Source organism: Anastrepha obliqua, chromosome 3, assembly GCF_027943255.1.
Source record: "Anastrepha obliqua isolate idAnaObli1 chromosome 3, idAnaObli1_1.0, whole genome shotgun sequence".
Taxonomy (NCBI): Eukaryota; Metazoa; Arthropoda; class Insecta; order Diptera; family Tephritidae; genus Anastrepha; species Anastrepha obliqua.
The window spans coordinates 73,270,319-73,295,675 of record NC_072894.1 but is presented as its reverse complement, the minus strand read 5'-3'; the positions used below and the strand labels follow the sequence as shown (position 1 = coordinate 73,295,675).

Below are 25,357 nucleotides of genomic sequence, written 5' to 3'. Positions count from 1 at the left end.
GAGGGGCATAGCGCTTTGCGGATTGTACCCCTTTCTGTATTCCCTCCATCGTGTTTTGATCGGAGCATTTAATATTTTGCAGCCGAAAAAAATACAACTCTAATGCGTACAACTGACATGGATACACTGATTTCTTTACCGAAATAAAAGCAGTGTATTCGACGGCCGTTTGTTTCCACAACAGTCGGGTCTACGTTACCGGAACGACCCGGATTCATATCCGGCCAAGGATTGTCACTCCAGCAGAATGTTTATGCTGCTCCAACAACCACGGTCGCTGTCGTTTAGCACACACGTAATTGTTCTGGTGCCCACCCCTCGTATACATACATATACTCGTATACTTGTACCTTTAATGCAGACATACCATGCATCCTGCTCACCGATATCTGCTGCTATTTTTGATGTGAGGCTTGATGTTTTCCCACAAAAGGAAAGTCTTGCTGTTCTATGAAGCCCCCGAACCACAAGCTGTTTTAAAAATGCTTATTTCATGTCAGAAAGGCGGTCGGGAGTTTGCCATTGTCTGCCGCGAAGTGACCTTTACTAGTATTAGTTATAAAAACTTTGTCTATCATTTAATGTTGCATGTCCCAAATGGGCATCGAACTAGGGCGGCATCCAACCATCTATGGCTACGACCTAATTATACTTAATACAAACCTCTCATTTAAGTAACGGGTGTTCATGGCATTTATTTTTAGAGTATGATAGCCGGCATATGTTCGCTGCGGCTACAAATTACATGGTCCATTCCATCAATCCACTTTTTGACTACTTTTTTCAATAAATCTGGCCGTATGGCGTCAATGGTGGCTTGAATAAATCGATTGTTAAGCACATTGTGTGGCAATTTTTGCCGTCTTGTTCTTGTTTCGAAAAAAATTAGGAGCGAAGATGCCGCCAGTGCTCTTTGGACTTCGCGAATAGATTTTTTTAAAGTAAATTTCTACAAATTGGAAGTGTTGTTCTGGCATTAAATTACTCATGATGACGTACCAGAACTTACTGAACAAAAATGTTGTTGTTGTAGCAGCAAATATGAACAAAAATGTCAACACAGTTTGCTATTCTCAGCTGTTAAACCCTAGTTATCGATATCGTTAGTTCTCATGCTGCTAAAAAAACAGCCGAATCACTGTGAATTTGATTTTCGTAAACTTTGAGAAACTAAAGAGCGAAACATTTAGATTTATGAATGTGTATATTTAATTATATAATTAAAATTAAAGAATGCGTGAATATAAAATAAAATCGTTAAAATATTACAAAGGACAAAATTTTTAAAATTAAAAATAAATATGTATGTACATTATTGCATTTGATACGTAATTTACATGTTCTTCATTCATAAATATTGTAACAATAATTTTTATTTTTAGTATTAAATTTATTGATCACTTCTTTATTATACAAAACGGCAACAGTTTTAAGGAGGTTTTGAACAGCTCCACTTTCTACTATTTCCTTTGAAAAATATGTTTGTTTTTGCATCATATAGTATATGTATGTATGAATGTGTGTGTGTACGCGCACACATATATGCTCAAATGTACAATATATAGTCATATAGAGGAAAAAATATTTCATATGCTAATATGCCAGCAGCTAATTTCTCACAAATATTTACGAGTGCAGATGTTGGAGGCATGCTAGGTGCTACTATTTTTTGGCATTTGTCACAAATACATATGTACATATGTTGATATATATGCGCGCATGCACATGTGAGTTTATATTGTTTTATTATTTACAAAAAAATGTACATAAGCACATACATATGAATGTAGTTCATGCTCGTGACTTCGTTTGTTCTTTGGCTTTGAAAGGGTGGGTTCAGTTATTTAAGTTAATAGGAGAGTTGAGAGCATTTTCCCTGATTTTTTTTACTATATGACTATTTGTATATTTCTATATATTTTCGTGTGTATATGCAGCTGCGCATTTTCATTAACAATTTAGTTTTTAGTTTTATTTAATTTTTTTTCACATCACTAATAGAAGGAGCTGCACCACGAGTCGCCAAGTGTCGGACTAAATAATTCTCCTGAATGGCTCCGAGGCGGTTGCACGTGTATTGTGTGTGTATGTGTGTTGATTGGCGTTGACGCTGGCAAGCATTGGAAGCAATAGTTTGTACCATAATTATTATCCCAAAACTGTTGCCCTTTACAATGGAAACGTACAGCAAACTCTATGCGTTGACCAATTTGCAAAGAATTACCAAAGAGAAAGAACGTAAACTTGTCTGAGAAACCGTCACACGAGTTCTCGGCATAGTTGGCTTGAAGATCTGCATAGCTGCGCCAATTATCCAAGGTATAACGTATATAAACCGATTTATTAAAGTCCAAATTGCGTACACGCACAGTGCCGGTGATTGTTTGATTGACATGATCGGTTACCGCTGCATTCTCCAAGGAGACTTGTTTCTCTCGTACACGATCTAAAAATTTCGGCAGTCCTCCAGGTTGTTGAAATAACGGCATTAGCAACTTATCGGATTTTGGTCCAAGCTGTAGCGGTGGTTCTGATTCTAAAACTTCCAAATCTTCAAATGCAGATTTTGGTATAGTCGGTATTTCATCCAGAAACGTTTTTATATCCGCTAAATCGAGTCCCAGTACATCTGCAAAACGTACAATTTTCTTACGGCCTGGTGTACCGGGAGGAGTTTTGCCTGTTTTCAACGAAGAACAACGTCTCACGCGTTGCGGTCTACAATCATCTTCTTCGTCATCGTGGCCATCGAACGTGGATTTTTCACCTTTGGTTTTATTTTCATTATGATTAGTTTCAGTTACTTCCTGAATGCTTGTACGGGCGGATTCCTCGTTTGTGTCTAACCCTATTTGTACTTCATTTTGGGCGGGTTTTACTTCCGTAGTGGTGGTTTCAGTCGTTTTAATATGCAGTTGGTCAATATTGTCAAAGTTTTCATGTGTAATTGTTTCATCATTTTCCGTTTTGTTATTAGAGGGGCTAGAGTACGCGACCTCGGGAGTTTTATTGATTTCAGTATTTGCTTGAACTTGCATTGACTCAATTATATTCCCGATACGTGCACTATGTTCTTGCAGTTCATTAATTATTTCATCTTGCAGAGTTACAAGATCCACTGGAGTTAAAGTTTCGTCAGCTTGTTCCGTGTCCACCAGTGGCTCTTGAAATTTCGTAGTCGCATTCGATGTATTTTCAAAATCTTCCATGTTTTTACTTGTGGCTGGAGATGTATCGTCAGGGTCTTCACAGTGTTTCTCTTCGTTTTCATCGTGGCCATTATGTAGAGTGGACGGCACACACCCAGATCCATCGGTGGCATCATCATGATGTATATGTTCAAAGTAAGGCACATCGGCGGATCCCCGACTACTCGAGGTCGATGCACAAATGTAACCCGATTCAGCCGCCGAATTGTGTGGCGTATTAGATGCCGTTTCTATCAGTTGTAAATATTCGCATTCGTCGACTGGACTTCCTGGACTTTCTAATTCACAATCGAAATCAAAAAACGAGTCGGACTCATGGCGTAGCGGTTGCAAGTCCGTGACCGGATTTTCAGAGTCATTTGTAGTCTGCCATGTACTAGATGTATTGTTTTCAGGTATAATAGACTCTTCTTCTTGCGATATTACGCCATCGTCGTTCTGAAAATCCAAAAATATTTTGTTTTTAAAAATTTAAATTTATTTTATTTATGGAAATACCTGTGTGCCTAATGTCCGTAACTTGGAGGATAAACTACGCGCAAAAGCCTCGGCTCTACCACGACATGATGACATACCTAGTGCTGGAATTACAGATATTATACTGCAAACTTTTGTGTCAGGTGTGCTGCTATTATCATTCAAAGGAATATCGCCTGGGCCGTTCATCAGCATTTACCAGGAACTTTTAGTGTATCTGTAATAAAATAAATATTATATGTTACTCACATCCATTCAAATATATAAGCTCACCAAATTCATTCTTATATAATAATATCAGTTTTACTATATATCTAAAGTGACCTCTGTTACAAGTAATATACAACTATGTTTAAATATTTGAAAGAAGTATCATCACGGTATTATTGTGTTCCCACAAATAGCTATAACTTCTATTGAATGTAGGATACGAGGTGTGATACGTGTTTGATACCGTAAAATATTTTATTCTGATTTCATGCACATTTATAACCTTAAAAGTGAATTTTCGAAACTATGCTTTAAGTCTTCTTCTATCAACTCTTTCCTCTTTTATAAGGCCCGGCGAATAACCAAACTTGCAATGTCGCAAATACCTCTGGTCACGTGGTCGACGAGATTCTAAGGCAAACAAAGCCTCAGGTCTCTGCTAGTAGGCACGGCGTAGACCGGGTGCTAGTAAATTGGATTCGTTCGATGCTGGCCCAAAGAATCGTTTCGGTGCGAGCAGAGGAAGATCTGCTGGTGTCATCTGGGGTTAATAGAGGCTGCCCCCAAGGCGGTGTGCGAATGGGCTATCGGCAAATCCCGCCAAGACTGGTATTGTCCTCTTTACCAGAAAGAGGAAGCTTGATGGACTCGTTCTGCCAAGGCTAAAAGGAGTCACAATCCAGCTATCCAAGGAAATTAAATATCTCGGAGTAATCCTCGATAGTAAGCTCCTATGGAAATCACATGTTGAAATAAAGGCATCCAAAGCACTGACAGCTTTCTGGCAGTGCAAAGGTGTCTTTGGGAAAACGTGGGATCTCTCTCCTAGCAAGGTCCTATGGATCTACACGGCTATAATAAGACCCATTATCACCTATACACCAGTGGTCTGCACCGGAGCTTTTCCGACAACTTCAGGCCCGGCATTAGATGCTTTGATTGGTTTACCACCACTTGATGCTTTCATCCAAGGAGAGGCCTTGAAGGCCATCTGCAGACTGAAACACAATGGGAACTGGTACGGCCCTTGTCCGGCATTGGAACACAGAGAAGGCATGCACATCGATCCAACGATTCTCTCCATGCCCCTTGACTCCATGCTATCAAGAGTCGTACTTGAAAAGAGATACAGTGTAGTGCTACCAGAGGCTCAGTTGTGGGAAGACTCAGAAAATGAGCCCGGCAAACACTGTTTTCGCATTTTTACGGATGGCTCCAGGACCGAGCATGGCTCCGGCTCTGGGGTCTACGTGGAATCCAGCGGGAGAAAACTGCACTTTGCTCTTGAAATGCATGCATCTGTGTTTCAAGCGGAGGTGTATGCAGTTCAAGAAGCGATGAACTTTGTTGTGGAAAAACGATAGAGAGGCAGATCTATATGTGTTTGCAGCGACAGCCAAGCAGCGCTTATGGCCTTAGACAGCCCTCCAAACACATCAGGGGTAGTGAAGTCCTGTAAATCCAGGCTGAACTATGTCGGTAGACATAATAGCCTGATGCTTACATGGGTCCCGGGACACGTGGGTATCGCGGGTAACGAGACCTCTGACTCCTTTTGCCACTCCCTTCTGCGGCCATCACAGCCACGGTTAGCAAATGGGTAACTACCACTCACAGGCGAGCTTGGCAGGCTGAGAGAGGCTGCAGATGGACAAAACTGATGTTACCTGTCATGTCCGATCGACTGTCGCAAGCCCTTCTGTCATTAAGCAGAGCGGAGTGCACACGGCTGGTTGGACTGATGACGGGCCACTTTCTGTGGGCAAAGCACATGGAAAGGTTGGGCATCTCAGACAGTGTACTCTGCCCAGCTTGTGAAGAGGAGGATGAGACGGCGGACCACTTCCTGTGTGTCTGCCCCGCCTTCGCTCGAATCAGGTTTGAGGTCTTTGGCACTGATGTGTTAAGAAGCGACCATCTTGGCTCCTTGGCACCACAAGATCTACTCAGATTCTACTCGGGTGGATTTAAAGAAAATTAAAAGGGAATCCAAGTGTAGTACAATGGACTCAACTAATGTCTGAGTGCTGCACTTGCTAGGTGTCCCGACAAAAACAAAAACAAAAAAAAAAGCCTCAGGTCTCGAATTTTGTGATTCTCCTTATAGCATTGACCGTAAGGTATGCATGCAGTCAGACGCGATATTGTCGTTCCCACGACAGTCGGTTCTACGTTACGGGAACGACCCTGATTTATATCCGGCCAAGCACTGTCATTTCAGTAGCATTCCCAATATATGAATGGGTAATGTTTATGCTGCTACAACAACAACAACTCGATATTGCATCGAGTCCTCATGTTCCAACTGTATGGAGGATGACTACTAGTTGAGACTGCGTAGGTTCGAATCTCCTTATATGGAACACCGAAATGATAGAAAGTTGTTTGTAATAGCGGGCGTCCCTCAGCAGGCAATGGCAAACCTCCGAGTTTAATTCTGCCATGAAAGGGCTCCTTATAAAAACCTACTGCCGTTCGGCTAAGACTTAGACATGTTGGCTGTCACTCCTTTGCTTAACTTGCATATATAGTAGGCATATGTATATTAGTCACCTAATTTCATAAGCAGCTTGACGTTAAGTTAACGTAAACGTAATTCAGCCATCTATGGATCGTCATACTTCCATCACCCCTTATGGTACCATAAAGGACCAAATGGGTCTTTTTTCTGAGCAACCATTTAACTTAACTTAACGCTGAACAGTATGAAAGCAGAGCTAAATAAAAATAAAAAATGTCGTACAAATTTAGTTTTTACATCGGCACATATCAGACACATTTTTCTTGATTAGGACAAAATCATTGTTTATATATGTATGTATATTCATATATAATTGGCACCTACATTCTTGGTTAGGTATTCCATTGAACTCCTCTTTTCATTTTTGCTATGGGTCTTGATGTATGCATTTGGTTTTTCATAAGGAGTTTTTCTTTTTCAAAAATACACTCAGAGGTTTGCCATTGTCTGCTGAGAGGCGGACACATTCAACTGCCGCGGCCACTAAAAATGTGCATTATTTACAGTCTACGTATGAAATAAGAAAAACACATATTCCGCGCTGCAGTTTTCGCCCGAGGAACGCAACTTCGGTCGTTTTTCTAAATATGTGAATCAAGTCAATTGAAATAATATTAGTTTGTTAAATAAGCAAAATATATGTAGCTGTAGTTCGCTTATAGGAGCTTCAAATCAAATCGAAATAATCGAGGAAAAGTGTCGGCAGAAGGCGGCCGCCGTAGCCGAATGGTTTGGTGAGTAGCTACCATTCGGGAGTGCTTAGGTTCGAATCTAAACACCACCACGCGTCAATTATAGTATGTACATATGTATGTATATAGGCCTATTGGAGGAATAAAATTCAGGTTCATAGAATCAGGGGCGGATCGTGACATTGTGGGGCCCTGGGCTAATGCTACTCGGGGGCCCTGGTGATGCAGTATATAGTTATCAGAAAAAAAAATCATCTTATAAAAACATTTATTTATCAAAACAAATATGACAATAAAGAATATTAAATTAAAAATCAATCTTTCTGCATTTTCGTGCAGCGAACTCCATTATTTGCTCATCAACTGCTAAATCCTTTGTTAGATCACAATTTATCGAAAGAAGAGACAAATGATTAAGTCGATCGTTCGACATTGTTGTCCTATACTTATTTTCAATATATGACATCCTGGAGAAAGAGCGCTCCGCCTCGCAGCTGGTGATGGGCAACGTCAAAAAAAATTCTAAGATGGTATAACAATTAGGAAATACACCAACAAGTTCCCTTTCATAGATAAGCTTATACATTTCACTGCAAGAGGTGTAGCAGTCTGATTTAGATTGTAGTAAATATGATTTTAATTGAATGCATTCATTTACTAAATTTTCATCATCTCGTTTCGTCATCTGAATAATATTTTACAATATTGCGTACACTTTCCACATCCACACTTTCCTGGTTTTTATTTTGCAAATCCATTAAAATATTAAATTTTTTGTTGGTTGTCTCATAGACTTGACCCCTTTCATTTAAATCCATAATAAACTTATCCAATGCAACGTTTAGCGTGTCTCTTTTAAATTTTTCTGCGCCGCACACTGAGACTTTAGCAGTAGACTTAGCGGCAAATTTTGAAGTAATTTGTCTCTTGTAAACGTCGCTGTAATTTGTTTCCACACTAGTACTTAATTTTTTAGCTTTCCCTCCGTACTCTTTTAACTTCTGATCCGAATGCTGTCATATGTTGTACACGAACTCTTTTAACGAAACAATTAATTTAGTGCCTTCGCAAATATTTAAGCCAGGGCTCTGTATTTTTTTATTTACTACATGAAACCTCTCCAAAATTTCTTCGCAAAATGTGATCAAAATTGCAATTGCTGAAATCAGCTTTCTCATCCTCATTTTTGCTAAAAGTTTTTAAAATTTCAGAATAATGATTTTTTAAAGCTAAAGCTAAACTTTTTAACGTAAATTTTAGTTGCATTTCACGATGTAACAATTCCCACCTGTGGGTTGAAGATGAAAAGAAAACATATATTTTTTGCACCACTCCAAAAAAATTTACAATTTCGGTTGCAACTTTAACACATTCTTCACCAACTAGGTTAAGGGAATGTGCAGCACATGGTACATAATCCGCACTTCTATTTTTTTTGTTTAATTAATGCTTGGACACCTTTGTACTGACCCGACATATTGGCTGCGTTGTCATAAGACTGTCCCCTACAGTTATCCAGTACCATCCCATTTTTTTCTAAAAAGTCTTGTAGAATATTAAATAAGTGTAAACCAGTATCACTACTAATTTTGATGAATGAGACACATCTCTCGTACATATTTCCCTGAAAACAGTATCGTAATACAATAGCAAGTTGGTCATTGTGAGACAGATCTGGAGTTGAATCCATCACAATTGAATAATACTTTGAATATACTGTTTTTGATAAGTACGACATTGTTGGTTTCGGTCGCAGCTCTCGTTGTTCAATATGTTCCCGAATGAATGGGTCAAACTCTGCCAATAGATCCAGAGCTCCCATGAAATTACCATTATGTGGTGTACCAAATACTTCTTCGGAACCTCTAAATGCTAATCCTATTATACTCAAAAATTGTATCACTGCAATAACCCGTTTCATGACATTATGATAGTAATCTGTTTCTTTCTTTGATTGATCCTGGAGCTGCTTATCTACAACAGACTTATTTTCTTTTCGTGACAGCCAAGCTAACATAGAAAGTTTATGTTCATTAGAATTTTCGTGATTTTCTAAAGACGTTCCTATGTGTTTCCAATCAGAAAATCCCGTTGAGTATTGAGAAAGTGTTTTAGAAAAAAGTTTGCAAGTCGAACAAAAAATAGTCCCAAGGCTGGGTGAATAGCACAACCAAGGTCGTTCCAGTAATTGGCCGTTTTTCATTTTCTTAATGAAATATCTGTCTGAGAATGATCTATTTTGATCTTTATATTTTTTTGTTGAAGCTGGGTATTTATTTTGAAGATCTGTTATTTCATGAGAGAGGATGTGATTAATGAAGTAATTATTTAGTGACACTGGCCACGATCCCACGTCAAGATATTTCCCAAACTTAAAGTTAATGTTTTCTGAATTTCGTTCAGTCTCAATATAAGCTTCCTTATGTTGAGCATTAATATCGTTTTCAGTTGGATCAGAGGGTTGTTGGTAGTCAGATAATTGTTCATTTGCATCACTAATATTTTTTTTTTTTTTTTGGTTTTGGGGTTCCTTACTCTCTGTAGATATATTCTCTTTGGATAAGGTTCCTTTTTTTAAGTTATATAGTAATTTTATTAGCAGCACACAGCCAGTTTTTGTTTATTTTTGCACTTCGAAGACAAGCATGAACTAAATTCTTGATCTACGGAGAGTCCCCAAAATATACGCAATACACACGCAAGCTATAAAATACACCGTCTATAGACAAGCGAAGTGGCAGGTGAATTACCGATTCGTTTCATGGGCGCGCACACGAGTTGATCGATTTTAGTTGCCAAACTTACGATTTTTTTTTCGTTGCAAGTAACGTTCGCACACGTGTGCAAACAAAAGAACATAAAGTCAAGTATCAATGTTTATGTCAGCGCAGGAGCAGCACTGTCAAAAAGTGTGAGTACTTAATTAGTTGGCACTTAACCGTTTAAGTGTTTTTAGTAGAAAACTAATGTGAGTGTGGTAGTAAAATATCAGTGCATCTTGTAGGGCATTCGTATTTTATTTTTATTGGTGGCTGGGGGCCCTGCGCAACCACGGGGCCCTGGGCTGAAGCCCAAAAAGCCATTAGGTAGATCCGCCACTGCATAGAATGAATCTTCATAGAAGTTTCGCACTTTTCTTGTGCTTAAAATTTGGACAGCTTTATGTATTACTTATGAATTAAGGCAACAAATTAAGTAATTTATAATTGTTATGGGTCAAGGTAAAAAGTAAAAGTTAGAAAATAAATTTTATTGATGTGAAAAATATTTCTAACCAATAACTGCTGCGAAACGAGAATTTTTTTAGATTTACAAAATATGGCAATATTATCAGTTTTAAAATTCAGCTGCTTTCGATTTACTACCCACTTAGCTAATTGCATATAAAACAACAGTTAGCTCGGAGCATATGTGGCACTGAATTAATTTTCCATTGAAAGTATACTTTTCGTAAAGAAACAAGAAACGTATATAAAAATGGATAATGAACGATTAAATTTGCCAAGTAACTATGTTTTAATTTACAAATACAATTTACAATTTAAATATATGTAGACTATTTACAATAAGAACAATTTTCATAAGGGGCTGCTGCTCCCTTAATTTGTTGTTGCTCAGTGATAATTGTACTAAGTCACCGAAAAAAGTAATTTTTCATGCCAATTTATAGTTTTGACCATAGTGTAATAATATTGTAAAAAGTGTGTCAGATAGCAATGACATTATTTTTCCGACAGTATCCTTTCATTATATTTCATCCTTCAAGAAATTTTTTGAAATTTAAGATTTTGAAAATAACAAAATTATTTAACATAATCTTTATTGTGCAACTTACTACCCTTCAGTTTGGCATACGGTTGTATGTAAATAGGAAAGTTAATACTGACTTAGGTACACACATACATATTTTTTTATTATTAAAATGAGGCTGTATGTGTAAGACTTTTTATCCTTTAATCAACGGGTTGAAAGTTACAAAATTCGAAATGAAATGTTTTTATACAAAGCAAACATAAAACTCTGTATAAGTGAAATCAAAATACACGTATATATATTTAAATAGGAATAGTGAGACATATTAATAGGAACATGGAAGATGGGAATTGAGACAGAGTAGTTACTCCTACTGATCACACTTTTAACAGATTTAGAAATTGAATGCATTACTGAGGACTAGTACAAATATTTGGGGACAATCAGAATTTGGTGTCTATTAGATCTCTTATTTATCGTAAGGGTATTTGCGAGTTCTGAATGCAATTCGCTTATACGTAAGAATACAGTTTCTAGCCGCCAGATAATCCAAAATGCTGCATCCTAGAATTTTGTTTTTCCACAAAGTAATCTGGTAATATGCTTTGAAACCATAGAAGTAACGCTGAACATTAATAAATGCAACATCAATTTTGTGAGATGAAATAGAATCAAGCTCACACGAGTTCAGACTACCTGATATGTGGTACAATGAGTATAATAACTAGCTTTCTTCTAGTCTCAAATGGCGTAAACCAGGCTGAAATTCTTAATGTACGTGAATCAGTATACAGTTATTTACAACTCTATTTACACGGCGACCGCCGTAGCCGAATGGGTTGGTGCGTGACTACAATTCGGAATTCACAGAGTGAACGTAGGTTGGAGTCTCGGTGAAACATCAAAATTAAAAAAAAGTTATTTTCTAATAGCGGTCGCCCCTCGACAGGCAATGGCAAATCTCCGACAGTATTTCTGCCATGAAAAAGCTTCTAATAAGAAATATTTGCCGTTCCGAGTCGGCTTGAAACTGTAGGTCCCTCCATTTGTGGAACAACATCAAGACGCACACCGCAAGTAGGAGGAGGAGCTCGGCCAAACACCGAAAAAGGGTGTGCGCGCCAATTATACTGTGAGCGTCAAAATAAAGTGTACAAAGCATTTTGTTATAATATATATTTTATAACAAAACAATATATTTTAATTTCATGTTTTTTAAATTAGTATTTGATTCTCTACTAATTACTAGAAAACAACAAAAAAATAAATTCAATAACAAAAGTTGTAAGACAAAAACAAAATTTAGTGCAAGTTTTACGCGTCAAAATAAAGTGTACAGTGTACATCAGTAGCATTTTAGCGATGTTGTACGGTAAAAAATACCGTCATATTTGGTTGTTTACTTCCTTTTTCGATGCATTGAAACTTTTTTCATATTACATTTTAATTGGTTGTGATCGGCAGAGTGAAAAGTTTTTGTCTACAGTAAATTAAATTCTATTATTTATTTTTTTTTTTTAATAATGGGTAAACAAACTTCGATTGATGTTAGAGAACTGGTACTAAAGCTTCGCAATGAAGATAAAACCTTTCGTGAAATTGGCTCTATTGCCAACAGAAGCCATAATACTGTGAAAAAATAGTTGAAAAATACAAAAAGTTCGGCAAAGTAGAAAATCGCCCAGGTGCAGGCCGTCCAAAAATTTTAAATGAGACTGAAGTAAGGTCTATAGTGCGTGATGTGAAGAAAAATCCCTTTAAAAATGCGGTCAAAATATCACAAGAAGTTTCAACTGCATCAGATACGCATAAGTGCCAGTACAATACGTCGAGCGTTGCACGAAAATGGGTTACATGGTCGTCTCCCATGAAAAAAGCCGCTAATATCGACAGTTAATAAAAAAAAACGTCTTGATTATGCAAAAAAATACGAAAATCGGTATGTTTCTTTCTGGAATAATGTCCTGTTTAGCGATGAAAGTAAGTTCGCGGTATTTGGGCAGAAAAAACCGGTTAAAGTCTGGAAAACCAAAAATAAAGAGTATGCCGACCAAAATTTGATAATCACAGTTAAGCACGGTGGGGGTTCGGTGATGGTGTGGGGATGTACTATATGGCGGCAAGCGGAGTTGGCAATTTGGTTTTTATTGAAAGTACCATGAACAAAACAGATTATCTGAATATATTACAAAATAATTTACTAACCAGTGTGCAGAAATTATACTAGCAGGGATCTTGGATCTTTCAACAAGATAATGATACCAAGCACACAGCAAAAATAGTAAAAGAATGGCTGTTTTATCGTACTCTTAAGACATTGGATTGAACATTTGTGGGAGCATTTAGACCACCAAATCCGGAAAAGGACAATCACCAATATGGATATCCTGAAACTCGATATAAAGGAAGAGTGGGATAAAATTTCATCTGACGTGACAAAAAAACTAGTTGAGTCGATGCCCCGAAGACTGTCTTCCGTTGGGTCGAACTTTTAGTATCTTTTGTGGGGAGGCAAAAAAATCGCCCATTGCTCTGTGAAAATCATATTCTAGGGATCAAAATAAGAAACTGTGCCGAAGAAACCATAGCTCTAAAACGAATTCTGATGTCCCCCAATTTGGGTCGAACTTTTTAGTTTCTTTTCTATAACTCACTTAAATCAATTTTTTCATTTACATATTTTCTGACTAAATAAATTTCTTAAGAGAAAAAATAGATATTATTATAAATAAATAATAAATATTATTATAAATGAATAAAAATAAAGAAAAAGCATAGCCATTTAGCTGATGTATAGGCCAAAAATGGTGATATTTTTAAATTGGGGGACATCAGAATTCGTTTTAGAGCTATGGTTTCTTCGGCAAAGTTTCTTATTTTGATCCCTAGAATACGATTTTCACAGAGCAAAGAGCAATTTTTAAATCGACCCGCCCTATTATATATACATATATAATGACGATTGATTGCTACACTAAGTTTTCTGAAAACTATTTCAAATGGACTTATACCATTATTCTCACGTAGTCTATAACTTGTCTACAACTGTCGTGAGAACATATACATAAGTATATACTCCTGGTGTATATGCTCGACGGTATGCATGTTTGTTTATAAATTTTGAGTAATACCGAATCGTATGCACTTATTGCTTTTTATAAGTTTGAATATTTTTAATCTGAAAGCATGATTGCTTTGAAAAAATTTAAATAATCTGAATTCTAGGTGCATTTGCTCATGATAACAAAATTTAATCTAATTAGCTTATATATTATACAAAACATCAATAAAAGCAAAACAAAAATCGAAGGCAAATCAGTAATTTCTTTTTTTGCCCTGTTTGTATTTTTGTTTTTTTGTTTTTGTTGTGCTCTTTTCGGCTAAAAATATTTTCACTCTCTAACTATGTGGCTCGTGTGAAACAAAAAATTTTTTACTGTTCTCATTTTACTAATTTTGATTACCTTTTAGTAGATAAATACGTACTTACATACACACAAATTCCTTCACACACATACATATGTATACATGAATACATAATGGTGAAGCGTAATTATTTGTATACCTCATGCAAAGCAGAACAGCAAATTAAGAAGCACATAAAAAAATTTTTATTTCACTTTTTAGTTACTCGTATCTCTGTATGAAAAATCGCAGAAATCGAATTCGCATATACAATGCATATCTACAATAGATGTATGTGTATTTGCTTTCATTCACTTTTATATAATATATTCGGCGAAATAATCTTTCAATTCAAAAACGTTATGGAATCAAGAAATTTTCGCAACAGGCGTATACAGTGCATATGTATACATAAGTACAAGTGTGTAGGTATGCACAAGCCAGCAACTTACTAGTTTAAATAAGTAGGTACAAATACATTCATAGCTATGGACGAGTATATAGATTTTTGCCATTTTTTTGCACATCTGTCCATATACTTTAATTATATAGCAAGCCAAAATTTATTCTAAATATAAGAAAAATATCAGGGATTTACTTAAAAAAGATTCACGGCATGGAATTACTACGATATTCTTTCCAAGTAGAGTAATGATTGCCTTTTCTCTTTGTTTATGTTAATTACAAACGTGTGTAATTACCAACTCGTCCATTATTAGAAGAAAAAAGTGGCGCGAAAGCAAATCACTTTTCTCTCTGATTGGCATTATAACTGCCTAAACGATTTTAGCCAAGTTCAAGCAAAGTGTGTGCTATACCCTCTTGGAAAACAAAAAACAAAGTTTGGCTCTTGTAAATAGTAAATATGGGAGAAAAAAATAGCAGAACTCGCAACTCTTTCTCCGCTTATAATTTCCAATATATGGAAGATATCTGTATTCCTTCTCTGCCATCGTTAGCATTCAAAGCATGACACAACATGACCTATGTACATTTAAAGTTCCATTAAACGTCCGCCCTCTCTCTGGAATACTTTAAGACTGGCCTCGTTGCGATGCTTGATGAGACCCTTACAACGGGCAAGCATGATGAGACCCTTACAGTGTCGTTTTATTTCAAGGAGAGAAACTTTTTGGTAAAACTGATTCTCCTGTAAGTTTCAAAACAAGTATTTTTTTAAATTTACATAAATACAGATTTCCAAGTGAAAAAGTTCCCTACTACTCATTATTACAATACGCGGAAACTCTGCTTGTTTGTGTGATGTTAAAAACTAGGCTTTTTTTTGTCAAGCATTAGCAAGTGGCAAATAGATGAAGCCACTGGTATAAAAAAGCATATCTTAGCAGCGCAGGAATAGAGCTGCCTAAAATTACATTTCTTTGTAAAATAGTTAGTTATACCAGTTTTATGAGGTGTATCCATACTCGCTAGCGACGAATCTTGCTCAATAACTTTGTTGTTGCGTTCACATGCAAAATTTTCGTCAAGTGAAGCAAGCAGAGAGATGGCGAGCAGAAAAGTGGGAATAGAAGAGACCTTATGCATACTTCATTTGGTTCTCGTTCAGCATTAGTTCTATCCGCTAAGCTTATTTCGCCAATGCAGAGGATAGCTTCATGAACAACATTTAGTTGACGAGTTTGCGCACAAACAAATCAGGGTTTTCAGAATCGAATCAAAATATGAGACAAAATTGCTCATTTTGCATTCATAACACTATTTACCCTTTGCTTGGGAATACCCAATTAAAACAATAGCTTTTCTGGCTAAAACGAAGAATAAACCATAATTCAAACATCCAAAACCTCAATTTATTCATTTTGAAATGATATTCAAAAGTTCGTGAAATTGTTGTCAATAAATGTTTTTTTTTTTTTTCAATATTGTTCAATATTTTTTAATTTCATTAAATGTATGTAAATGCTCTCCACACAGTAGCCCCAGCTTAATCTAATCGTGTAATTACTCGAAATATAGACCTAAGTTACGTAAGAACTTAAAGATGTTTACGCAAACTGTCAACTTACGCATACAGCGTCATGGAGATCTTTACTCAAGCTGTCAAATCAACTACACACATAAATCATAATCAAATGTACACTGTCTCATGCCAAATAAATAACAGCACGCAATTTTTACGCATGTTTTCTTCTCAATTTCATTGAGCTCGATAAATACTTTTAACCAAAAGTAGTCCCTACCTGGTGTAAATCGATACTACTGATCTAAACCTGTCCTTCTGCTCTCCCTCAATATTTTTATTTTTAACTCAGATGGCTTCTTATTTTTTACTCGCTACAGCCCATCTACAAGTACGTCGCTTCGACGTCACCTATTTTATTGTGATGTGCAATGTTTTCGAAGTAAAATAAAATCGGATTTTTTATGCATTTAATCAAAGAGCTTTATTTTTGTATACGGTAGTCGATATTTTTCAGTTTTCGTAGGCACTTTTCAACTTATAGATTAACTGAACAAATAAATCTCTTTTTCTGGTTAACTTACATAAACTCGAAAATTAGCGTACTCGATTGGACTTCTATGGTTAAAAGGCACATGTTTAAGGGAGGTACATATATCGTTCATAGTTAGCCTGGACCTAATAACTGTAAAGAGTGCTGGCTCTTGAACATGCCTTATCAAATAAATGTATGAAAATATTGAAAAGCTTATTGAATTAAAAAAGAAATGAATCATACGGTAGCATGATTCTCTAACCGCTCTCAATTCACGCAGTTTACGTAACTTAAGAATCCATAATCAACAACTATCTAAATTGTTTACGCCTGGAATAGTCACCGATACATTTTTCCCATTTCGCGGGTTGCTCTTAAGTTCATTAAGCTACGTTAAAGTCTCGAGTAACTGAACTAAAAATCAATAACCTTACCATACATTTATTTTTAGGAGGCATCTTTAAAAGCTACATATGCAGTATGTTGTAAATTTATTATGTCCAGGTTAATTAAGAACGATATGTTTGCCATAAATGAGTATTTTCTAAGAGTATTGTTTAGCTGGGGGAACGGGAGACCAAGTTTGGAGCTAGGATCGGAATACAGTAGACAGGGACTACTTTTTGTTAGGGATATTTATCAAGCTTAATGAAGCAGAGAAGAAAAACATGTAAAAAATTTGCGTGTTCTTATTTAGTTGGTATGTGGCTGTATATGTATGTAAGTGGATTTCCCAGATTGAGTAAAGATTTTTAACGCTCGATGGAATAATTCGCAAACAAAAACTCTCTCCTATCATGAAGAACGGAATACGCAATAAATTATTTTTTTTTAAAGTTACAGGAAAATAAATAATTTCGGTAATCCCGTAACATTATGTTTCATTACAACAATCAATCAAAGTCTTGCCGACGCAAGGTGTTTTGAGTACATCGCGTATTTTGAGCGGTGATGCAAAAGGGTTAAATTCTTTCGTAACTTAAGGGGTAACACCACTGTACACGCGTAAAATAAACACGATTTTTAAAGAATTTGTTTGTATAGAAGGAAAGGGGAAACAATCACTCTGATTTGGGAAGTTATTACTTATATACTAAAATACAAAACTACAAAGTTTTATCGAAAAATTTTACAAAATGGCGGCATTGGAGACATTTGTGTAATGTGGTTTCTCTTGAAGGAGCTCCGCGGCACGCAGCACAGAGGGTGCAAATTTTAATCTGGAACAAAGAAACATTTTTTTCTTAATCTAGATAAGAATAGCTAGAGAAACACGTATGGGATTTAAAAAATATTTATTTTTGTGGAATTAGCAAGCATTTGAAGGAAAAAACTCTATTTTGGACTAAAAAAACGGCACTTAAATAATTATAACAATCGTTTAAATTAATCTATCGAAAATCCCCTACGCTCTTCTCTTAAGAAGGTTATTATACAGACGTAGTGAAAAACCTGATTAAAAATATTTAAAATTGTTTGAGTTATGCTGCGTGCCAATTTCAGAAAACGTGTTTTGAGAAAAACGCGTTTAAAGTTTGGAAATTTGGAGAAGTCGTTAGGTAGCAGTCACTAACGCTTGGTTAAAAGCTTAAAATATTTATGAAATAGACTTCGGTAACTTATAAAACTTTTTGTTCTGTATTTTAAAAGGTTCAAAGAATTTTTTAAGCTTATAAAAAAAAAATACATTTTTTGAAATTTCTACAGTGGTGTTACCCCTTAAGTTATGTTTACGTCTAGAGTAATTACACTAGAATACCATCTAAATTTATCCGAAAGCGAGTCGAGATAAAAGCCAATTCATTAGGCATTATTACTCTCTTTATTATTTCCGCAAATTAAGGCTGATGGTAGGCTGTGCGCTATTAGCAATGCTGTATGTAAGATGGCAGAGTGCATGTAGCTTCTATTTTCGTAATAGGTATCATTGGTTTTTATCACTACAGTGGTTTTCAAAATATTACAAAAACACAGAAAACAATTAAAACGTCTTTGAAATTCAACATAGATATGTAGATTAAAATACTAAGCGAATTAATTATGTTAATATTTTCATTTCATCGTTTTTGTTTTCATTGCTAGCATAATCTTTTCAATATATGTAGTTTTATCGCAACAATTTTAGCGCTTACTATGCCGTCAGCCTATTAATAGACATATGTACATTTATTGTTGACCGGTCATATGCAGTAAAATTTATCAAGTACAGTAAAATATGCACATACCTGTTAGTATGTATGTATGTAGAAACATGCGTTGATTAACTGACTTGTTTGCTTTTGAAAATTCGAATCGTAATCGAAGAGATAATTTATTGTTGAAAATTTAAATTGGTAGCAATTAAATTTTTTGTGATGTTATCTGCTTACCATATGTGCATATGTATGGCTGTGTGTATCTTAAATTCTAAAAAAACCTGAACTTATACTATACAATACGTTCACATATGCATTAATTACCAATAAATCCACAAAATTAATCTACCCGTTCACATATGTATGTTTGGCAGATTACCTGCAAAATTGACAATCAGCTGTCAATACTGTTGTGAAAGGTTTTTCTTCATAGAAATTATTTTGGTGGAATATTTCGGTGTTTTGGTTTGTTTAATTATTACCAACGATATGAAGAAATTACAAGGGGTAGGAAAAGCTAATTTAATTGCACAATAAGTACAATAAGTACTAAGAGGACACACCCTTTTTTTCTGTTATATGAATGCATAATAATAATACCTAACAAAAATTTTATTAGAATTATGTCTACAAACCTGTTTTCTTTGCCTTCATCCATTTTATTATATTAAGTTTTTACTTTGACGGTGTTTTTTACACGCGTAAAAATAATGATCTATTATACAGAAAACACAGGGTTGTATGTCAAAAAGTATGGTTATTATCTAGGAATATTTTATAATCTGAGATTTTGGGAGAGACATTTTGTATGGGAAATCTCGCTTTTTAATTTCGGATTGGAAGTTAAGGGCGAAAAAATAGATAATCTACTAATATGTGAACGTATTAATACTTTAAAATAAGTGTGACATGTGGATGAAAATAACTTTCAAATTTTAGCCGAGTCTTTAGATCTTCGTAAGCTCAATTCAAGATTTGAGGAACATAAGCTGACAGACCTCACAAGTGAATTTCTGACAAAAAATTAAATTATATTGTACTATTAGAGGCATACACTTTGCTATTTTAATCTATTTCCGAAATTGCATTTGACGTGAAGGGTCGCGTATCAATTGAAGCCATTTAAGACGTTAGTTAGTTTTTTTTAAATCCGAATAAAATCGAATCGACTCCATTCCTTCCGACGACTCAGAGACAACACTTTTGAAAGAAATTTTTTTATTAGAATCAGAATAACGAGTAATTTTTTTGTTTTTTTTTTATCCCAACTAAGTTTTTCATAATCATTATCTAGCTTGGTAACGAAATCATTTCAAAAACTGTAATGCATTGAGATGGAAAATTCATACCTGATCGTCTATGCTGTAAAATGGTTGGCCGAATACCTATAAAAAGAAGGATCAAGACCACTAAAAACTTCTAAACGTCCTAGCGTTACCAGATGGAAAACCATTTTTTTCTTTATTTAAGAAGTTTCAGGAAAATTGGAATCAAATTGATCAAACCAAATATAAAGTGGTATAACAGGAAAAAATGTTCCTATTAGCAAAGCAATTTTACCTCCCGTTATCCGACCCCTTGGTTAGTTAGAGTGGGGATGCACCAAGAACCTAATTATTGCTTCCGCAGCATTTTGTTGCCACATCATCGCTACCAACAAGTTCTACGATTAATCTGAGCGATTGAGAAACCTTATAACTAACCGACTTTTACTTGCAAAAATCAGGAATAACTATTGCAAATTACTGAATTGTTAAGTTAAAGTCACAAAATAGTGGCAAGACAACTTGCTTGCTTTATTGATTTACTTAACTTTACTGCTTCGCTTAACTTGAGACTGAATACCCTATGCGCATGCACCTCTGCTTATACTCGTATGTAGTAACATAGACATAACTATCATAATTTTTAGGCTTGGCAACTTGTATTATCTGGCTAGTTCTGTCTCGCCTCAAAGCGAATTCATGTTTTTATTTAAGTATCTCACTCACGCGGTATTGTTGCCAGTCGGGTCACGAAATTTCTCATTTCGCTGCAATATGTAAATATTGTAAAAAAAACGCGAATGTTCTCGAATCGACTAGAAATACCGCGCGAACGAGATACTAAAACAAACACATGAACGCGAATTAACATCAGATGACGAGGCTGAAGTCGCCAGAAGATACGAGTTGCCAAATCCAGTTATCATATTAAGCTCATGTACTTATACATCAGCAAAGGTGCATGCGCATAGGATATTCAGTCTTAAATGACAAGTAAAGCAATAAAGCAAACAAGTTGTGCTGTCATTGATCGAACTCAGAGGAATCATTGTGAGACATTATATTTGAATAAAACTGTCTTGCGACTATACTGTCTCGTGTTGGTCATAGATTATAAGATGCGAAACTCTTTCTATCGACGATAGAATGGTGTGTACCGACTCGAGTTTTTCCTATTGGCCAGCATCTGAAGCTCTTCGCACGCACATATTTCCCCCTCTCATTTCTTCTTTCCAATAATAACTCTCTCTTTATTTCTCAACTTCCAGTAGCAATCCTATCACATCCTTTCTTTCTAGGGCATCGTGATATTTCTCGTCGCACAAATAGTTTCTTCGGGCTTGCCGAAATCCGGTTGCTTCTTCGGCGGCAGTACAAAGAGAACGACCACAGCACTTAACGCCATGAACACGAAGATAAACCGTGTCCTTAAGAGGGCCTGTGGGAGAAAACGGTTCTAGTAGTGTTGGATCGGTCAACGTTTTCGATACAGTCAACATTTCCACGCTCCTAAATGATATGCAGCAATCCACTATGCCGCCGAAACTGAAGTAGTGGTCTGCAAAATAATTTAACTTATCAGCGTCATCGATTAAAAATTTGTACACAGTTGGCGACATTTACCACCATCCATATTTCTTAGCTAACAATAACAATAGAGCTGCTGATCGCAATTAACAGAATAATAAATCCATTTAATATTTCTTCTTCAACTCGTCATATAGAAGACATTTTTGAAAGCTCGAAAATTATTTTGGCTGTGTTTCCGTTTCTAGTGTTCGTTTCACTTCAAAACCAATTATGGCTTTCGTTCGCCAATTAGCATTTTATCAGATCCTATTTATGGGTTTCTATTCAGGGTTTCTATTAACAAATATTTACCTACATACATACATGGAATTTTTGTTCAAAACTTCGTATTGATGTTTTGAGAGATTACAGTTCATGTATATAACCAACACGAAGTAGAGAATAAAAAGCAAAATGGCTCTTGAAAACCGCTAATTTCTTCTTGGGGACTTTGACAACCAGAAAATAAACAAAGTTAGTTGTTTGTGAGTCAACCAGTGAATATTTGAATTATTGAATTAAACAAAATAATAAAAATATAATGCCGCGTGTTTAATTGTGAAAGCGCGAATGACAATAAAGCCTTCAAACGCAGTTTTTCCCCCTTGCTTTCCATCACGATGCATTCTACGACACTTGGCTTTCTACTTACTTTCGCTTATTCTTCCTCTTCTTTTTGTTTGTTTATTTTCTCTTCTGACCTCACGTCCCTGTTGCATTCTATGATGCTTGTGTAGTCAATACCACACGGGTAGGCATTTTTTACCACGAGAATCCTACGCAGCACAAGCTTGCAAATTACAGTTGTATTATTTGTAGATGTGGTATACTTCTACCCCAATTTCACCGCCCTCACATTACCGTTCTTATGGAAAATTGGTAATGACGCAAAGTACAACACTTCCAAAACCAACTCTTTAAGTTATTCTATAAAACAGCCAATTTCCAAATCAGTACCCTAAATTGTTAAAATATGATCGTTTTCGGGCCACTTCTACATATATCTTTTATTACTACATAGAAAAGATTATTCAGCCATTTAATCGTTTACTTGCCAAGATGATTTCTCTTTCGACCGCAGCCCACTAACAATTCTTATCTCTTTTATAACTGACATATGTACATATGTATCTCTAAATATACGAGAATTCTGATCAAATAGCTTTTACCGAAAGAGTAATTAGTTATAAATAAATGTGCAAAATTTCATTTCGTTTGCCTGTTAAATACTCACTATACATTCAAAATTGGTTTTTCAGTATTCTCACTATGTCTAAATTGCAAAGTTGAGAGTCTAAACTTTTCATTTATCTCTGGTATGTAAGCATAATCTACTTTATCAGGACATTTTGGAGATTTATAAAACACAAATAAAAGAAAAAACTTAAAAACATGGATGAATCCCCCAAAACGCGGTTTTACTTTACTTTCACTTTTCAAATGCCTACTGTCAAAGTTTCCAAAAGGTAACAAAATACATATTTATGTAAATAAAGATGCACATGTACTTGTAAATATGATGACAGCATAGAATTCGTTTCAATGTGACATCAGCTGCCGTTATTGCACTCGCCACCATATTTGCCCTCCCTTTTAAAAGCGATTCACTAATTTCACTGCGCAGAAAAATCGCAATACATTTTTTGCATTAAAACTCATCGTAACTAATTTTTGGAAAATATTTTCAAATATTAAGGTTTGAGATTTAAGCTTTTTTCTATAATTAATGCCTCTTGAATTGCAGATATGTACATACTATAACTGTAGTCCAATATTTTATGATTTTCCCCGACATAATTTTCCATTAGTGAATCTTGTACCGACACACGAGGCGGTTAATTATCAAAACAAAATAAATTGAAAAACGGAAAAATAAAAAGATGACATTTGCGCATGCATACATTAATATATATGTATGTATACATATATAAATATATATATACATATTTATGTATGGTTATAAGATTTTTTTTCTTTTTTTTTTTCTTTTACGTTCACACATGAGCGCATTGTGAAAAGTACATAATAAAATATATTAAAATAAATTTTCGACATTTAAAAATAGAATTAAAAGTGGAAACACAAAATCTCAAATTGTTAGCAAATTAGGTATAATTGAAGAGATGACCCTTTGCCCTGTGAACAAGCACACATTCATACATACTTGCAGACACAGCTGTATAAATCAAAAAATAGACAAAAAACACTTATCATTGCGAAGAAATTTAAAATTTAAAATTAGTTGGTTTCTTTCGAATAATTAACCACCGCTACACAATCGCTAGCTGTATACGACTTGCCATCTGTGGCGCCCGTTTGAGCATATTTAGCAAGTACTTGTAGAAATTACGGCGTTGATTAGCTTTATTTGTTTGTAATAATTGTAATTTTGAGAATGTATGTACGTCGTTTGTTTCTTCTTATCAAAACAAAATGCTAAATTAGTTTCACAACACTTTTTCACCACCAAAAAGAAAATTTATAAGTCGGATTGCTTATTTAACAGAGGCACTGATTCACTTGAACTAAATACGAATATGTTGTATTATTATTATTTCACATACATATGGGTGGATTTGTTTTGAGATGTGTATCAACCTTACAAATTTTGCTTTGACCTCACGTAAAATTTCGATAGTGAAATGTCACAGATTTAATGTAGCCCGTTGTAAGCGCTTAATGGTGCATTGGAGAACATTTTATTTTAATTGATTGAAGTTGGTTTTTATTGACGTGAATTTTTCTTTTTTTTTTTATAAATAAGCGAACGCATGAACTACACACGAAAAGGCAAAAACACACAAAGTTCACTTTTAATATTTGACTTCTACCGTTGCGTCGCTTTTGTGCTCGTCTTCATCTTGGGCACGGTGCGCACAGTAAGAGTGTCATTCAAGGGTATTGCAAGGTCGTAGCGCAACTTGATGGGTATGGCTCGCTGGTATACGAATCCACCGCGCTTGCTTTAGCTTCAACGGTCGGTAGTCCTCCGCTCTCCGATTTATTTGTATCTCATTTTGTGCAAACATCACCCTGTTCGTTAATTCTGACGGTATATGCGTATATGTATATATGTACATATTTATGCACGGTATATATTTTTTGATTTTCTCTTCTGACATTCGGCTCGTGTACAGACTTTCAGATACTCCCAATTAGATTCGTTCAGATACACAACAGCTGCTAGTAGGTATACAAATATGTATGTATGTATGCATATAGAAAAGCAAAACAAAATCGACTCTGTCGCCGGCAAACAGTCCCAGTATCAATATTCACGTGCGGCACTTACATACGTGCCACATGTACCATACTAAGTGGAGGTGATAAACTTTCTCAGTTGAAATTTGGCATTTGAGTGGGCGCTAAGTTATACTGACTTATACAGATATATGTGTGCATATACAACTGCTCACTACGTAAATGCTCGTATTATATTATATTTGCAGTAACAATGAGTGTACGAGTTTTCTTATGCTCTTATCTCTCCATGGAAACTGCAGTCTCGCTCTCATTTATATTTATTTTGTGTTGACCACTGCATGCCTGACTTTCGCTTTCAACTTTTGCATTTCGATAATATTTGTTTATGCCTTGGCTTTTCACTCTTGTGACGACACACTGCAATTAAATAGTGTTTTGTTTATGAAGTATTGTACTCA

General features: G+C 35.5%; 1 protein-coding gene across 8 annotated transcripts; it reads right to left on the bottom strand.

Moving 5' to 3' along the window:
- Positions 1–1,185: 1,185 nt before the first annotated feature.
- LOC129240504 (glycogen-binding subunit 76A) lies at positions 1,186–25,357 on the bottom strand. Of its 8 annotated transcripts, none has more exons than XM_054876346.1 (3): positions 24,988–25,357; positions 3,708–3,903; positions 1,186–3,647 (listed from the first exon to the last, which is right to left on the bottom strand). In XM_054876346.1, the coding sequence occupies exons 2-3, from the start codon at positions 3,879–3,881 to the stop codon at positions 1,995–1,997; spliced, it is 1,827 nt and encodes a 608-aa protein (XP_054732321.1). In that variant the 5' UTR covers positions 3,882–3,903; positions 24,988–25,357; the 3' UTR covers positions 1,186–1,994. The 8 variants fall into 8 exon arrangements, with proteins under 8 accessions (XP_054732321.1, XP_054732316.1, XP_054732317.1 ...); XM_054876341.1 differs by lacking the exon at positions 24,988–25,357 and adding an exon at positions 24,260–24,981; XM_054876342.1 differs by lacking the exon at positions 24,988–25,357 and adding an exon at positions 24,294–24,981.

Excerpts from the sequence above, each read along its gene's own strand:
- LOC129240504 (XM_054876346.1), bottom strand. The coding sequence starts at position 3,881 with ATGCTGATGAACGGCCCAGGCGATATTCCTTTGAATGATAATAGCAGC. Across the intron at positions 3,648-3,707 it reads TACGGACATTAGGCACACAG|AACGACGATGGCGTAATATC; the intron begins GTATTTCCATAA and ends TTGGATTTTCAG.